The 19,395-nt window shown below is 38.1% G+C and overlaps 1 protein-coding gene across 3 annotated transcripts in view; it reads right to left on the bottom strand.

The window, feature by feature from the left end:
• Positions 1 to 4,393: 4,393 nt before the first annotated feature.
• The window catches only part of raf1b (Raf-1 proto-oncogene, serine/threonine kinase b), a 37,485-nt gene continuing 22,483 nt past the window's right edge, over positions 4,394 to 19,395 (bottom strand). For all 3 annotated transcript variants that reach the window (XM_079844981.1, XM_079844982.1, XM_079844980.1), the window contains 3 exons: positions 12,209 to 12,340; positions 6,464 to 6,598; positions 4,394 to 4,963 (listed from right to left, as the gene is read on the bottom strand). In XM_079844981.1, coding sequence (XP_079701107.1) covers positions 4,826 to 4,963; positions 6,464 to 6,598; positions 12,209 to 12,340 — 405 coding nt within the window. In that variant the 3' untranslated portion in view covers positions 4,394 to 4,825. The remainder of the gene's footprint in view (positions 4,964 to 6,463; positions 6,599 to 12,208; positions 12,341 to 19,395) is intronic.

Here is a 19,395-nt window from a genome sequence, read left to right on the forward strand (position 1 = left end):
CAAAAGTCACATAATGTCATGACACTGAGATAAAGGGAACAATGTTTTTTAATGGGGAAAACATCAACGGACCCCAAAGAGAATATGAGGGTAAATAGAGCAAAATGTGACGATATAGCACAAAATCTGCAGGTTCTGTCAGGAAACGTCACAATTACACCATAATTTATGCTTTAAGGTGATGTACTTCTTTTTTAAAAAAAAAGTAATAAATTGGAGGGAACAACAAGTCAATATGTTCTCTAAATGTAAATGTATTACATACAATGAGTAGTGACACTTCAGTTTGAAAATACAACAGATATTCATAAACATTTTGTTTTTTGATTCAAAAACAAAAATAGTTTTTTTGAGATAGGAAATCTTGTGACCTGGTGAAAGTAATTTTATGATTAAAATGAGCAAATATCTGCCAATGTGTTAAAAAAAATCAACTTAATTTAAATGTTAGTAATTTTCATACCCAATGACAGATATTGGTTCTTGTTTTAAGCACAAGCTCACTTAATTTTGTTCAATTTCTCAGAAAACCAGACTTAATTTCTTCATTTTGCATGTCATTAATGTATCTTGATTCAAGGATGTTTTGAATTTGTGCTGGAAAACAAAAATCCTGAGGAAGAGCATAATTTTTTGCAGTGTATGCGATTTAATGTACAGCCTTATGAAATCTATTTTATTTTTGTTTTATTGTTGGTTTTAATTTTTCTGGACTCTGCTTTAATGATTCAATTTGACTGACTTTCGTTCATCTTCGGGACACAGATGAAGATATTTTTAATGAAATGGGCAAGATTTCTGTCCCTCTGTTGACAGTCTAAGCAACTTCCACTGACGCTTCAGAAAGTTCATAAAGAAATGGTAAAACTGATCCATACGGATCAAGCGGATTATTCCAGATGTTCTGAAGAGACTCAATGGCTTTATATGATGAAGGAAATGATGACAGGATTGTCATTTTTGGGTGAACTGTCCCTTTAAGTGTTCAGACCTACTTTTAAAATCTAAAATTTGACAAATTCTGTGTCATTCTGCATTATACAGTAAATTCTGTTTTCATGAATGGATTCTGCAATTTTGTCCACATTTTCTACATCACGGAAATCAAAGGGCCCTGATTTAATGGCATGATCTTGAATTTTAAGACTTTCTGATCCAATTTAAAGGTCCCGTGATGTGGATTTTTTAATTAACTTATATTGTTAGTATGATTTTTACATCATAAAATGTCATAATTTAGAAATAAAAGGCATTTTTCTATCCCGATTTTAGCCCTCTGGCTCTGAATGCTCTGTTTGAAGGGGCGTGTCTGCTGTGAGATTTCAGTGTAAACGCCCACTGTTGTGATTGGCTGACATCTTTGAACCCCTCAAAACTACGTTTTTGTTACGATTAAAGGTCCCATGGCATGAAATTTTCATTTTATGAGGTTTTTCAACATTAATATGAGTTCCCCTAGCCTGAATATTGTCCCCAAGTGGCTAGAAATGTTGATCGGTGTAAACCCGAGTTCTGGCTGTCTTTCTCTGCCTTTGAGAAAATGACAGGCCAGACGAGCCAATCCTGAAGTCTCCTGGTTTGACGTCCAAGCAGGAACGGTTACCTCCCTTTCCTCCGCCCAGAGAATCTGGCACGCCCATGCAAACGCTCGAGAGATCATTGCTTGTGAACGAGTGAAAGCTGGCAGTTTCTCAGTATTTGGATGTACAAATGAAAACAGAAGTCTTTTTTCAGTTCCTTCTGATCTGTGATCAGTGATTTCTGATGTGTAGCTAATTATTTATTATTCGTGCACACAATGCGGCTTCTCTCTCTCTCTCCAGACAGAACGGTGTTTTCGTGTTTTCTATCTTGTGAGTCAGTGTTTTTGTACGTCATCGTCGCGTCTATCGGTTCTAAAATGTGCATACAGTCGTTTCTGCTCAACATCAGCAGAGTAACATCTTTAGAGATAAACCTTACACACGCCGAAGCTCGGGCTGCACTGGCCGGTGGCCTTCAACATCCCCGACCCCCAGTACTGCATCTGGCCCACAGCGGAGGCACCAAACGCGGCGCGAGATTAAGCAGACGGGGGGTAAGCGTGAGGGTATCCGGGCTAGCCCCACAATAAACTGGATTACATTCGATTACTGCTGTTGTGTCTTTGTTTGCGCTGTGTACTCAATGCGCGTCACTGACGCTTTTATTTTATTTATTTTAAAAATAATGCTATTATCAACACTTACTTTTAACTCGTTCATCTCGACAGCTGTAATGGTACTTTGCATGTGTTACAAAGTTGGTAATAATGATGAAGACGGACTCGGTGTGACTGGGACTCGTGTTTATTCAGAACTCTCAGATACAAACACAATAAACTCGTGCTGACTGACAGCGCTCTCACAACTCAGTAGTTACTATAAATAACTTTATAGCAGGGCGTTTTTACTGAAGTCTCACAGCAGACACGCCTCTTGAAGCAGGGCATTCAGCCACAGGGCAAACAGCAGTATAGAAAAAATGCCTTTTATTTCTAAATTATGACATTTTATGATGTAAAAGTCATACTAACAATATAAGTACACCTCAGGAAACATTATAAAATAATAGAAAAATGCCATGCCATGGGACCTTTAAAGCTGTCGAGATTAACGAATCATGAAAGTGTTGATTATAGCATTATTTTTAGATCTTTTCCCATCACATGAAATGCTGCAGTGATGAGCATTGAGCATTGAGTAGACAGACAGCGTGTAGTGATCTCGTCAATGCAGCGCTAGCCTATTTCTCTCACAAAATGCTTCGACCACAACTAACAGCAAACAGGACATCGATATGAATACAGTAAGAGCTTCGTTGTGCAGCATAACAGCGACTTCATTATAGCGGGAGTTTGGGCAAGTGTGCAGATATACTCGCGATGTGTGATTGACAGCTCCGAACATTATAAAGAGAGTGTTCTTTGATTGCTCTCTGTAGTTTAATCACAATTTAAATAACAGATTTGTTTCATGCTACTAAGAAACAATGTGAAGTTCATAATTTAGTCACTGGATTAATTCACTGATGCATACACAGTATTAAAGGAACACTATAACTCTGTCTGACGCACCCACTGCTAGCCTAGCTTAGCACAAAGACTGGAGGTAAACAGCTCCATCTAGCCTACTGCTCAATAAATGACAAAATAACACCCACATGTTGTGATGTGTTTAGTTACATGGTGTACTAAGACCAAAGGAAAAGGAAAAGTTGCGATTTTCTAGACCGATATGACTAGGAACTATTCTCACATTCCTGCGTAATAATCAAGGAACTTTGCTGTCGTACCATGAGTGCAGCGGTGCAATGATATTACGCAGCGCCTGAAAATAGTCCCCAGCACACGCTCTGTGCGAGCAGGTTGTCAAATTAGTGACAACGGAAGTTAGCCTATTTTCAGGCGCTGTGTAATTGAGCTGCTGCATTCTTGGTACGACAGCAAAGTTCCTTGATTATTACGCAGAAATGAGAGAATAGTTCCTAGCCATATCGGTCTAGAAAATCGCAACTTTTCATTTTCGGCCGGTCTTCGTACATCATGTAACTGTACACATCACAACATGTGGCCGTTATTTTGTCACTAATTGAGCAGTAGGCTAGTTGGAGCTGTTTAGCGTTTACCTCCAGTCTTGCTAAGCTAGGCTAGCGGTGGGTGCGTCAGACAGAGTTATGGCACGCGCAGAGATGAGAATGGTATGTACTATGGACTTATCTAACTCTGGGGGATACGGTGAATAAGCTAAAGTCCCAAAAAGTCGGCGTGTTCCTTTAAACAATTTAGAAAGAAAGTCTGTGTAAACTTGAATAATTAGCTACACATCAGAAATCACTGATCACAGATCAGGCATTAATGAACACTGTTACTCACCGTTTGTGGCGGTGCTGTCAAATCCATATCGTAAAAGTCTGTTTGTAAAGCCTGTGCTGACATCGCGACTGAATTAAATGTAAAAAAATAAACTAATCCATTTTCTCCAAATTCTCTGGACAGGGAAAGCAGAGAATGGGGAGTTAACCTTTCCCCGTATGACAACATATAGGGAAGATTCCAGATTGGCCCATCTGAGCTTTCATTTTCTCAAAGGCAGAGCAGGATACCCAGGGCTTAGTTTACACCTATTGCAATTTCTAGCCACTGGGGGACCATAGACAGGCATATTAATGTTAAAAAAAACCTCATAAAGTGAAATTTTCATGTCATGGGACCTTAAGACATTTTTAAGGCCTTGGGTCAAATTAAGACCAGCGGAAACCCTGTGATTGGAAGAGCCATGTTTAAAGCTGTTGCTGTATAGCGACACACAATATCAGACATTTATATTTTTAATGGGGCACCAATTCTTCACATCAGAAAAAAACAGCTTGTGTGGTGTATTTAACTTAATTTTATTAAAATACAATGGATAAACAATCTGTCAAGTTTACAAGTTAATTCTCCATGACAAGCAGTAACAAGCTGGAAAAAAATACGGATCCCTAATAAGTTTCATCAAAGTTAATACCCACTCTTCTTTGATTTTTGTAACACAAAGTCAAAGAGACAGCGAGACACGTGATCATGATGTGCAGCTGTACGGCTGATAAAACACACGGCCGTCCGCCGCGGCACTGGCACTTAGGGAATATTTACATCCTGCTGTAGATTCATGAAAGCTACGGATCGCCTGACGGAGAGAAGCTTGGGTGATTATTCAGGCAACAGGTGAGCCGTGTGCAGAAAGTGCGGTGAGCTGTTCCCTCGTCAGCATCATCAGCGTGACTCGACACACGGAATACATTAGACGAAGCACATTAGCTTAAATCACTTGAAGGCGGGCGAGAGCGCGAGAGTGCAGACGTTGATGTCCTCAGTGTGCGAGGCTCTGTGGAGCGACGGCTCGGACGCGCTGCGGTTGATCTTGGGGAGCGAGTGCTGGAGCAGCTCGACGGAGGACAGGATCTGTGGACACACCAACACACTTCAAATGTTAATAACCAACAGTCGCAGTTCATTTACAACAACAGGAGACCATAATAAATTATTCTACACATTATAAGCGACCAAACATTTGAAGTAGTTCTGGTCTAACTTTCATGTGAAATTAAAATCACATTTATCACAACATAACAACAACAAAAAAGAATCCTATTTGGGGCATTAATTGCCAAATTATTGAAATGAAATTGATTTTTTTTTTTTTTTTTTAAAGATATTGCCTTTTTATGATTTATTTTCAATAACATGCAGAAAAAAAACAACTTTTTGACTAACTACTTGAGCATTACACTACAACAATAAAAAAAGCATTATTTGGAATCCTATTTAAATAATATTACCACATGACATTATATTTATGCAAAGCTGTTTAGTTAAATGGTTGAAAAATAATTTTTCAAGTTTTGAATTTAAATTAATTTAAAGTTGAAGAGTGAATAATTGTTTCAGTACACACTTTTTTCCAACAAAAAAAGCACTGATTATATTTTTTTTATAACTGATTATAGATTATATAATATGTATATATACAGTAATATTATTGTACTAAAGTAAAGAGAATAATGTTAGGACAGACAATGTGCTTGTCAGTCCTGAAAATAATGTCACAAAATATGCTTCACACAGGAACTTTCTCTTATGGTAACTAAAGAGGAATTTAATTCAGGAAATATGACTCAGAGCTGGATAAACTGAGAATATTTTTTTTTTCTTAAATAATCACGATTCTCCCATGATTCTGAACAGACAACTAAACAAAACATGTAATTTACTGGAGGTTTTGACAATGTTAATTGCTGCAGTCTATTTAAAAGACAAATAATTTGAATGTTTTTTTTTATTTTTATATACGTTTGAATGAATGATTCAATGACTCACTCATAAAGACTTCACTTGTTTCACTACTGGATGAATCAGAGTTTTTGAACGAATCGCTTGAATGTATGATTCAATGACTCACTCAAAAAGACTTCACTTGTTTCATTACTGAATGAATCAAAGTTTTTGAACAAATCTCTTGAGTGAATGATTCAATGACTCATTCATAAAGAGTTTGCTTGTTTCATTACTGGATGAATAGGTGTTTTTGAACGAATCTCGCATTAATGATTCAATTACTCACTCATAAAGACTTAACTTGTTTCATTACTGGATGAATCAGCATTTTTGAATGAATCTCTTGAATGAACAATTTATTGAATCACTCATGAAGACTTCACTTGTTTTTATTACTGGATGAATCAGTGTTTTTGAACAAATCTCTTGAATGAATGATTCAATGACTCACTCATAAAGACTTCACTTGTTTCATTACTGAATGTTCATTGTGATCAGACTTGTCAAAGCTTTATCAGACATAGAGCCGAACCGCTGTAATTTAGGAATGAGTTCTGGTGGGTGTTTTAAATGACATTGTGATCTTTTAAAGATTAATCGTTTAGCTGTAGTTTGCGCTGATGTTACCTGTGGAAACAGCGGTCGGTCGTCTTTGGACTTCTGGATGCAGTCAGCGACGAGTCTCTTCATAGCTTTAGGACAGCTCTTGTACAGTTTACTGAGGTCAGGGGTCAGATAACCTCTACCCACCATAAAGATGATCTACACAAAGAAAAAGGGAAGAACTTTATTATATGCTTAAAGTTAAAAAGGGAACTAGATTTTACATCTACTGCACAATGCAAATGCTGCCTGATCGGCAAACAATACTAGGATATTACTAGAGATCAGCACAACCGTTTTCAACACTGATAATAATCAAAAATGTTTCTTGAGCATAAAATCATCACATTACAATGATTTCTGAAGGATCATGTGACACTGAAGACTGGAGTAATGATGCTGAAAATTCAGCTTTGATCACAGGAATAAATTACACTTTACTATATATCCTTTTGCTGACCCGTCAAGGCATGGACTCCATCTGGCACCAAGATGTTAGCAGCAGATCCTTTAAGTCCTGTAAGTTGCAAATTGGGGCCTACATGGATCGGACTTGTTTGTTCAGCACATCCCACAGATGCTCGATTGGATTGAGATCTGCGGAATGTGGAGGCCAAGTCAACACCTCAAACTCGTGCTCCTCAAACCATTCCTTAAGCATTTTTGCTTTGTGGCAGGCGCATTATCTGCTGAAAGAGGCCACAGCCACCAGTGAATACCGTTTCCATGAAAGGGTGTACATGGTCTGCAACAATTCTTAGGTAGGTGGTACGTGTCAAAGTAACATCCACATGGATGGCAGGACCCAAGGTTTCCCAGCAGAACATTGCCCAAAGCATCACACTGCCTCCGCCGGCTTGCCTTCTTCCCATAGTGCATCCTGGTGCCATGTGTTCCCCAGGTAAGCCACGCACATGCACCCGGCCATCCACGTGATGTAAAAGAACACGTGATTCATCAGATCAGGCCACCTTCTTCCATTGCTCCATGGTCCAGTTCTGATGCTCACATGCCCACTGTTGGCGCTTTCGGCGGTGGACAGGGGTCAGCATGGGCACCCTGACTGGTCTGCGGCTATGCAGCCTCACACGCAACAAACTGCAATACACTGTGTATTCTGACACCTTTCTATCAGAACCAGCATTAACTTCTTGAGCAATTTTAGCTACAGTAGCTCGACTGTTTGATCGGAACACACAGGCCAGCCTTCGCTCCCCGGTGTGCATAAATGAGCCTTGGCCGCCCATGCCCGTGTCACCGGTTCAGCACTGTTCCTTCCTTGGAGCACTTTTGAAAGATACTGACCACTGTAACATCTCACAAGAGCTGCAGTTTTGGAGATGCTCTGACCCAGTCATCTAGCCATCAAAATTTGGCCCTTGTCAAACCAGCTCAAATCCTTACGCTTGTTAATTTTTCCTGCTTCTAACACATCAACTTTGAGGACAAAATGTTCACTTGCGGCTTAATATATCCCACCCACTAACAGGTGCCATGATGAAGAGATAATCAGTGTTATTCACCTCACCTGTCATAATGTTATGCCTGATTGGTGTATTTCACAATTTTTACTGTATTTTTGATCAAATAAATGCAGCCTTGGTGAGCAGAAGAGACTAAATCTCAGCGAGCAAACTTCTGAACGCTTGTGTAACAGCACACCACTCCTAAAGAAATCATTTGACACGAATAGTTATATGTTTAATACTCTTGAGTCAGAGGTTCTGAACAGTAATAGTGCTGGCTTCCTACTAGTTCACCTAATCTAACTTAAAGGATTTGAGGAAAAGCAATACAAATCACCTTTGTTTTGCATCTCATTTTTAAACAACAATGCAGTGTCACAGGCTCTCACAACCAGTGACTGGTTTTAAAAATGGACCTTTAGCCTTTGGGCACCTAAATTTATCCGCAGGGCTCGAGGGAGAGCATGCAGAGCTCCGGCTCACTGCCAAACACTTCAGCAGCTCAGAGAACAAGAGACTCAGAGCAGCGCTGTTTTATTAGGGGTGTAACGATACACCAATGCCACAGTTCGGTTCATATCACGGTTCAGTTCGGTTTGCTGTGGAGGCAGGGTTCATGGAAGGGCACCAACAATAATAACACTAGATTCAATTTTAACTTAATAATAACTACAACAATTTAACTTATTAACTGTATACATTGGCTTCACGTTTTTCTTTAGAGCAGTTAGTATACTGTGAACTAGTCAGAAATGATCTACTCATTCTACCATTTACCATGTTTAAAAAAATAAATAAAAAACAAGCAAATTTATTTCATAAAAACTGATGTCACACACAAGTAATGTCCCACTTTAGCCTACTTAAACACATAAATTGCATGAATATGACAAATACTGATGAATAAATAGGCCTGTAAGTTAAAGCTATTCAATAGCAGTTGTTGTTATTAAAATAAAGTAGCCACCACATTAATTTAAAAATATACAAAATAAAGATAAAATAAAGTGGCATTTTGGAGGTATGGAAACAACAGTTACCATGGCGAACACACAATACCTCATGAACTGTTAATGAAACATGAAAACTGCTCCTGATAAAAAGAATGAACATCATACCTGCATGCCTTCCCAGCTAACACACGTTGAGCCAGTTACTTGACTTATTGGTACTTTACTTTTATTTCATGACTTACGAATTGACAACGTAACGTTGCTCATTGTTTCTTTCGTGCTTTATGAAGTGATATACAGTGCGCCCCACCGCATGTGCGCGTATAATTGAAGAGTGTGCGCTACGAGCACAGTATAATGGCTGACAGGACAGGAAAGCTGTTTTCTGAGGTGTGAGAGTTTTTTTTTTCGTAACAAGCTACGAAAATTACGATGATGCTGGAACTCCAAGGTAGCATTTTGCCTACCTGGCTAAATGGGGAAACTGGCTCTCTTTGTCCTTCCACCATGCAGCTTGAGCGATCACCCAAGTCACATGACATGCACTTGGAAGACAAAAGTTATTATAATAATATTAAGTAAAAATACAGCTCTTACTAGTTGTTAAAAGTGTGCTAATTACTATTTAATCAAATGTCAAGGAAGAAGAAAATAATTTTGTGGCATAAGGTGAAGTGAGAGCAGCAGGGGACGGGGCGCGTTCGGTTCCACATGGTGAGTATCGAGTTTTTTTCAGTTCGGTTTGAATATCGTTACACTCCTATGTTTTATCATATTACACACATTTGAGTGTGTTAAACTTCGCTCGGCGCTACTGAGACACTTGTTCAAACTGCAGTAAGCTAAATCATATTAGGCATGGTAAAACATGGTACTCGTGGTAAAGCAAGAACACCAGATTCAAACAATAAGACTAACTGTGTTGAACAATGATTAGTTTTCTGTCCATGAATGATCCAAACATTTGCCTACCTGTCTAATAAAACACATCATATATTAAAGCGGCTTTGGTGTTTCCATGGTTACTACAAAACAAAACCGGAGGGTAACACAGGTATGATGTCATTGATAGGCGACACGTGTCCTGGTTAAAATAGCTTATTTCTCTGGATTTAAAGATTCTTGGAAACCTTTGGGATAATGTACACAAGTCAACAAAATATATAACACTGTTCTAGTGGGTTTTGGATATTTTAATCCTAAAATCTTACATATACTGCCTTTAAAACACCCCTATTATGCTATTTTAAGTCAAGTCAACTTTATTTATATAGTGCTTTTAACAATGCAGATTGTTTAAAAGTAGCTTCACGGTGAAACAGGCAAACAATGCAACAGAATTTGATTCGGCTGTACAGCCGCTCTGGAGAAAACAGCAATGTCATCTAGCTAATTTCAATTATCATTTGGGTACAATTATCAATAAGGGACACCCACGGGGTGCCAGTTCTCCTCTGGCCAATTAACAAACAGCGTATGATTATAATTCTGGAAACTTTACAGGTCAGAGGTCATAATAGATCGGAATATTCGAAGGAGCCTATTAAGAGCCTATTAGGTGCACTTTAAAGGGATAGTTCACACAAAAATGAAATTTCTGTCATCATTTACTCGCCCTCATGATGTCCAAACCTGTATGAGTTTCTTTGTTTTGCTGAACACAAAATAAGATATTTTGAAGAAAGTTTGTAACCAGGCTGCTCTGGGGGCACCATTGACTTCCATAGTAATCTTCCTATGTGTTCAACATAAAGAAATGTATACATGTTTGGAAAAACTTGAGAGTAAGTAAATGATGACGGAATTTTCATTTTTAGGTGAACTGTCCCTTTAAGCAGTCATTCTGAACCAGTAATCACTTTTTGGAATTTCTATTTTTTTTTGTTTTTATTAATTTACTTAAATTATGACTATATTATCATGTAATTATTTGTCCCATTTTTATCTAAATATTTTTTTAAATGTCATAAACTTTATATGACAGGATTATTTATCATGTATGATTAATATAGCCTAGCTAAATTATAAATTAATAATACCATTTATTAGGCTATAATCTATTAATTAACCGGTCTAAAAAATAATAATTCTGTCTGCCAAGCTCTGATAATGTATGAAATATTATATTAATATATTATCCATAAAAAAAACTATAGGCCTATACCTTTAGAAGCACGGATGTGTCTGTCACATACCGGTCTGTCACCGCTGTTGCTTTAAGTCAGTCAGTCTGAACAACTGAAATGCTTCTCATAAAGTGTGCAGTTGGCCTGAGGTTCATCATGAGTTAATGGACAGACCCATTGATACCTTTTTGATATACAGCCCTATATCTGGAGATCTTGCGTTCCAAAGGTGGACGCGACGCGAGCTCGACATGTTTTTAAAAAAACGCGCAAATTTACAGGCACACTGGCACAGCGCATGTTCTCGAGACTCTGGCAACAAAGCCGCTAAAAAGCACAAATGAGCTCCTGTACTACTTATATTGAAATTGATTTCTTTATATTTGCTATCAGTATTCTCCACACTGCAAAATCCGTATGTGTTTATTGAACTATGTGTGGACCTATGTAAAATACGGGACAATTCGCGACCCATATTGGTTTGATACGGGACGTGTCATTTTGCTTGTAAATACGGGACGATTCCGTATTTTACGGGACGGGTGGCAACCCTAATTATCATACAGTGACAATGTGGGCAGATCAGTAATTTAGTTGATGTATTTAATTTAGTTTAGTAATTACATTTATTTGGATATTTAGTTATTTTAAAGGCTCCTAATGTTGTTTTGGCGTCTCATCCAACAGGTTCTCTTGCATCCAAGGACAAAAACACTTTAATTGTCTCCTAATATCCACTGCAGCATCAGCTCTTTTCTCTCAGTATCTGAAACGCTTCCATCAAGGATTCAGTCTCTCTAAACCCTGCGCTCTCAGAGTTGCTCTGCTGTGATTGGTCAGAAAGCAAACGCACATTATCTAAATCTCAGCTATTGACACACAGTGATACGAACAGTAACGTTGGCGTGGGTTTTACCGTATCAATCTCATCAAAGTGGATTTGCTTTGTGTCTTCTCAACATGAACAACTCGAACCAAACTATTCCAGTCTCAGATACAACTACAGTGTGTGAGGGCGGGGCAAAGAGACGCTGTTCAGCCAATCAGGACCAGTGGCGCCATTATGCAAATTAGTTAGACTGGAATTACTGATGACTCGTTTCAGTTCAGAATCGCTCTATTACACACTACATGGAAGGGAATAATATGGGCTTATCTGAAAATATCTAGATTTACATTGAGATCCATGATCCTGTGATTTTGAGAGCGCTACTTTAATCTCACCTGATCTCTGTTTCCGATCACAGAATACGGCAGTTCTCCTGTCATCAGCTCATACAGGACGATCCCGAAAGAGTACACATCCGACTGGAAACTGTACGGGTTGTTGTCCTGCATCCGGATGACCTCGGGAGCCTTAAGACAAAGCACATTAAACCTCAGATCATCACCAGGTCAAAGTCTGACAACACCAACAATCTGTGTTTAAAATCTAATCTGACCTGGAAATAAGGATGAAAATTGAAATTTAGCATTTCAAAATAAACTATATTGCTTAGATTCATGCTAACCACATGCTAGCTAAATACTAAAACATGCTAACAACATGTTCAAGCATGCTAGCCACGTGTTAAAACAGCTAGCCACATGTTAGTCCATGTTAACCACATCCTAAAACATGTTCATTCATGCTAAAGCATGTTAACAAAATGCTAATTCATATTAGCAACACGTTAAACTTGCAAACGACAGGCTAGTACAATGTTTGCCATGTACTAAAACATGTTAAACTAAAACGTGTCAAAACATGTTAACTAACATGTTAATACATGCTAGCAATGTGCAAAATATAAGAAACATGCAAATTCATGTTAGCCATGTTAAAACATGCTAGCAACATGTTAATTAATGCTAGCAATGTGCTAAAACATGCTAATTCATGCTAGCCACGTGCTAATTCATGCTAGCCATGTACTAAAATGTGCCAACAAATGATAAGTTATGTTAGTCACATGCTAATGTGGGATTACAAATTTTAGAAAGAACATTGCATTTAGCATTTTAGGTAAAAATGATGATATCAGATTAATTAGTCTGCTAGGCAAATCTCCCAGACCTGTTTTACTGATTTCAAAGGCTCTAGCAAGAGTTTCCTTTCCTGCCAGACCTGTTATTCTCTGTTGTGTTTTAAATGAGTCAGACCACTGAGAGCCCACCTTTGGGAGCCCAGACGTTGCCCCTTTTGTCTTTAATAGCTCTTGGCCTGGTGAGTATCAGCATGCGAATAGTTATGCTGATTCAATGGGACTGGTAGGGATTTCATAGTAGGGTGTGTCCTTTACCAACACAACATATGCATTCCTTTATTTGAATGTCTCCTCCTCTGCTGTATAACCACTCCCCCTAAAAATTTAGATAAATTGCCTTATTTTGTACTGTTAAATCAGACTGTTTGCGGACGACCTGCAGCACAGAAAGTTCTCATTAAAAAGAATCACTTCTGTCTTAAATCCGACGTCTCCTGGTCTATTCTTCAAGAAACAACTGAAGTTCACAACAGATGGTGCCGTGACCCGGATAGTTTCCAGCTTCCTCACCTGAAATCCAGATTGAAACTTCAAGCTCAAAGATAAAGATCTGCCTACGTTCCAGACTGGAATCCAGAGCGAAACTTCCAGCTGAACAAAGATTTTCCAGACTGAATCTTTCAACTAAGGGTTGCGGTGAGTGCTGATCTATCCAAAAGAACCTTAAAAGACCAGTACAAATTTGTTTATCCTCTGGCTGCCAGGGAAGAGTTAACGGACGGCTGTAGGGTTTGGTTAACCAAGTTATCCTCTGTTTTTCACGCAGAAGAGATTAGCCTCACAAACTAATAATTGTTCTGTTTGAAATAGAGAAGATTAGCATTTAGCTAATATTTGTGTTTTGTGTTACCCTCTAATTCTGTTTGAAATAGGGAAGATTAGCAATTAGATAATATTTGTGTTTTGTGTTACCCTCTAATTCTGTTTGAAATAGGGAAGATTAGCAATTAGATAATATTTGTGTTTTGTGTTACCCTCTAATTCTGTTTGAAATAGGGAAGATTAGCATTTAGCTAATATTTGTGTTACCCTCTAAAAAGTTTGTTTTTAGGGATGAGTTATCCTCTGTTTTCAAGTAGGGAAGTTATTAGCCTCACAAACTAATAATTGTTCTGTTTTAAATAGGGAAGATTAGCATTTAGCTAATATTTTGTGTTACCCTCTAAAAAAGTTTGTTTTTTAGGGATGAGTTATCCTCTGTTTTCAAGTAGGGAAGTTATTAGCCTCACAAACTAATAATTGTTCTGTTTTAAATAGGGAAGATTAGCATTTAGCTAATATTTGTGTTACCCTCTAAAAAAAGTTTGTTTTTTAGGGATGAGTTATCCTCTGTTTTCAAGTAGGGAAGTTATTAGCCTCACAAACTAATAATTGTTCTGTTTTAAATAGGGAAGATTAGCATTTAGCTAATATTTGTGTTACCCTCTAAAAAGTTTGTTTTTAGAGATGAGTCATCCTCTGTTTCAAGCAGGGAAGATTAACATTTAGTTAATATTTGTATTTGTCCTCTGTTTTGTCAAAGAAAGTTAACAATAGTTGAGCTGTGTTAACAAAGAAATTATCAGAGAAGTGAGTGTTTGTGTGTGTGTGGTAACAAAGAAATTCAAAAATGTTTATGAAGAATCCTAGACTGATCCCCACAACTGAAAAAGGTTGTCTCGCAGCTCCTTTGTGGACCGAAAGTGATTTCAAATCACAGTTAGGGGTGCAGATGGATTTAATTGTCACAGAGAAAGTTAAGCAAGAACTAACGCAGAAATATGAGATACATCCAGACAAGACTTGGTCGATTGAATGTAAAAAAGTTTTAGGAGCATGTCTTCGCAAGAACAATGTGAAAGGCATTATTTGTTGTCACAGAGAATTTGTTTTAGCAATAGCTACAGAACAGTCTAAACGCAACTCAGAGCTGGAGAAACAGAACAATGAGCTCCGGGCTAGAATATCTTCTTTGACTAGGAAATTACATCGCAACAAAGATGCAGAAAAAACTGATGAGGGAGAATTTAGTCAGCCGGATAACATTTATCCTGACTTAAAAGCTTTCTTTGAAACAGATGTAGACATCCAATCAGTAACTGATAAGCCAGTAGATTCAGTGAAGGTGTGTGGGGCAAGGAGAAGGTCTCAGGGAATTGAGGGAACTGAAAGTGTTCCTCCCAACTCTTCTGTTGTCCAAATACAAGCTGTTGCCAAAGCGCTAGGACCCAAAGATATCGAGAGACTATCCCAGAGTTTACCCTCAGCACGCACAGAATTTTCTGAATTTAGAAGGGCATTGATCAGTAAAATGCGTCTTTACGACATATCGTTGCCGGAAGTTACACAGCTGATGTCACAAATTCTAACTGAATCTGAATTCAACAGTTTTGAGTCTGCTGTTACTTCCGAACTGCAACATGCCAGTAAGGGTGATTTGAGAGAAGGTGTTGTGAAAATCCTGAAAAATCTCTTAGGACCCAAAATAGATTGGTCGAAAATTACTAGATATGTACAAAAGAAAGGAGAGACTATAAGTGAATACACTGAAAGATTTTGTCAGGCAGCTGCAACTTACAGTGGAATAGTGGAGGATTCTGAACAAGTACTAGATGATAGAGGAGCTCTAATCCGTATTTGGGCAGATGGTCTTATAGCCGAGTACAGTTCAGCCTTGCCATTCCTACATGTTACATGGGCTAACGAAACTCTCAGAAGTAACTTAGACAGGTTAGCTACATGGGAAAGAGATGCTGATGTTAAAACCCAAGTGAGAATAGCAGCAGCTACGTTTAACCCAACAAAACAAGACAATAGATGGCCTAAAAACGAAAGTACATGCCACTACTGTGAAAAATTAGGGCATTGGGAGAAAGAATGTAGGAAGAAGTGGCATGATAATAAAAGAAATAGAATACATAATTCTGCTCCTTCTCAGCCGGCTTACAACCCTGATGTAGTTCCACAAGTGTCCACTGAAACTTTAGGACAGCTCGTTCAGGCTCTTCTAAGAGCACAACAAGACCAGGAAAAAAACTAATTGTTGGGGCTGTGAGTAGCTACCTTTCCCCGGTAATCCATCACAATGACCAAAGAATTTTTGTGAAAGGTAGCATACAAGAGAACGAGACCCTCACAGCCCCGAACATTGTTTTACAGCGTGCACCAGTCACAAACCCATCCTCATGTATGATGTCAGCAATGACTGAAGTTTTGTTAGAGGATGAAATGACTCATGATTGTGTTACGGTTACATACGCAACTACGAATGAAATAGCAGAAACTCCCATTGAGAATGCAGAATTGGAGTTGTTTGTTGATGGTTCAGCTTAAGTGATTGAAGGTAACATTACAGGAGCTGCAGTGTTGGGTCAGGAAAGGAAAACCTGGAGTCATGTGTCACACTATAAAGTTGTTCTCCAACCAACAGGGATAGGGTAGGACACAGGATCAGTGAGGAGCCCAGGAAAGAACTGAATGCAACAGGCATTCGGGGGCCAAACCTGCGGCGAAGATTCCCTTGTAGGCATCCCCATCCACTAGTCCATCCTTTCCTCACTGTTTCTTTAGGTGTCACAGGAATTAACAAATAGGGAAAGAAGGAACAACAATAGCAGACTCCAATTGAACAGATGAGACAACCCTGATGTTTGCTGTCTTTTAGAACAAATACTGCTCTGTTGTCTTTTGTTTTTCTTTGTGCAGATACCTATTGATGGCTGTCCCCAGATTCATACGCACCGATCCTCACCTGCGTATGAAGCCACAACCTCTGAAGGACAACTAGACCCACTAATGAGTCAACTGTCAAGAAGAAGAAAAGAAAAAAAAATACACAACGCAGAGAATAATCTACGGGAACTTCAGTCTTCCATCAACATGATCAAGATTGCCTTGCTACTAATCATCATGGACATTGCACAAAGTGTAGACTCTAGAAACAAAATATTCTTAGAGCTGATGAATATGTCAAGAAACACCTTGTTTGCTGGAAAGAACGTTTGCATACCACACCTGCCTTCAGTAGGAGCAGGAATCCCATGGGTGGCACATGATGGGAGGAACGTCTGTATATAACATCCTGCTCAGCCAATTCAATGGCAGGTGCACCCTGGTTGCTCTCCTACCACCAACAAAGAAGATGGCTGCATTCAAGGACTCACTTATGCACAAACATGATGGGAGGAATGTCTGTATAAATCCAACAAGACATTCTTGATCTTTCAGCAAAATTACATCAGATGACTGAAGATAATTCTTCATGGTTCAGAAACCTGTATGGTCAACAAAGGACTCAAAAGGACTGTTCCAACCACAAAAGAATATTGCCCGTAATGAACTTCACGGACCCTAGTGGCATGTTTGTTTCTGTGGCAGCATGTCATTCGTCACTACAGACAATCAACACAGAGCAAGTGAAATGTGCCTGTAACTTTTTCCAAGTTACATGACTAGACGATGGGGCTTATGCTAAAAACACATAAGTTATAGAATGGATTGATGAAGGTTTAAATTTGTATTATGTGGGAGTTATTAGAACTCCCAAAGGGGGGAATTGTGGGATTACAAATTTTAGAAAGTACATTGCATTTAGCATTTTAGGTAAAAATGATGATATCAGATTAATTAGTCTGCTAGGCAAATCTCCCAGACCTGTTTTACTGATTTCAAAGGCTCTAGCAAGAGTTTCCTTTCCTGCCAGACCTGTTATTCTCTATTGTGTTTTAAATTAGTCAGACCACTGAGAGCCCACCTTTGGGAGCCCAGACGTTGCCCCTTTTGTCTTTAATAGCTCTTGGCCTGGTGAGTATCAGCATGCGAATAGTTATGCTGATTCAATGGGACTGGTAGGGATTTCATAGTAGGGTGTGTCCTTTACCAACACAACATATGCATTTCTTTATTTGAATGTCTCCTCCTCTGCTGTATAACCACTCCCCCTAAAAATGTAGATAAATTGCCTTATTTTGTACTGTTAAATCAGACTGTTTTCGGACAACCTGCAGCACAGAAAGTTCTCATTAAAAAGAATCACTTCTGTCTTAAATCCGACGTCTCCTGGTCTATTCTTCAAAAAACAACTGAAGTTCACAACACTAATAACATGCTAAAACACGTTAGAAACATGCAAATTCATGCTAGCCATGTGTTAAAACATGATAACATTTTAATTCATGCTAGCAAATGTGCTAAAACACGTTAGCAAAAAATGCTAATTCATGTTAGCCATGTGCTAAAAAATGTAAGCAACATGTAAATTAATGCTAGCAATGTGCTAAAAATGTTAGAAACATGCTGACAACACGTTAAATCATGGTAGAAAAATGCTAGCAACATGTTAAAACATCCTAAAACATCCTAGCAAATGTGCTAAAACATACTAGCAGTGTTAAAACCTGATAGTGAAGTTTTAAAACATGCTAATTCATATAATCAATGTCTTAGAACATGCTAGCATTGTGCTAAAGCATAATATGATCATGCTAGCAATGTTTTCAAATATGTTAACAAAATGTTAAAAAATGCTAGAATAATGATGGCAACATGTTAACATGCTAGACGTGCTAAAACAGGCTAAGATAATGCTAGCAATGAAATAAAACATGCTAGGAACGTGTTAAAACATGCTAATTCATGTTACAATATGGTAACACAAATGCTAGAAACGTGTTAAACATTTTAAGCTCATTTTATCAATGGTAAAACAAGCTAGCAATGTGAACATTCTAGCAAAGTGTTAAATCATGCTCATTCATATTTAACAATGTGCTAAAGCATGCAATACCATGCTATCAACGTGTTAAAACATGCTAACAAAATGTTAAAACAGGCAAGGATCATGTTAACGTGTTAGCACATTGCTAGCATTATCCTAACATGTTATAAAACATGCTAGTAGGGATGAAACGGTATGGAAATTTAACATCACGATTATAGTGACCCAAATTATCACGGTTATCAATATTATCACGGTTTTGTTCAAACGAAATGAAAGTGTTCAAAAAGAACAGATGCACACACTTTTCACTTTTCAACATTTCAACAAGTTTTATATTTGAAATTCAACAAACAACAAATAACTAAAGCAGCTCTAAGCACTTTAAGCTAGATTATGTGGGATTTCCTTCCTTAATGGCCGTCATCAATAGCAACGCATAACACATAAATAATAATAATTTGTCGTAAATATAATCTCTAATATTATCACTGTAAATATATTCCCAAGCAATATTCTCATCAGTGTTCAGCAATGATGCATTTAAATCTAGCATATTTTGTGTTAGAGCCCAAACAGTATCCTAGTGAAATAATGCATATCCATATTTCCATATGATTTGACAGTTTATTTTATTAAATATCAAAATGTGTGCATCATACCTGACACCTAGATGAACACTTTACAGT

This window comes from Gobio gobio, assembly GCF_949357685.1.
Source record: "Gobio gobio genome assembly, chromosome: 19".
Classification (NCBI taxonomy): Eukaryota; Metazoa; Chordata; class Actinopteri; order Cypriniformes; family Gobionidae; genus Gobio; species Gobio gobio.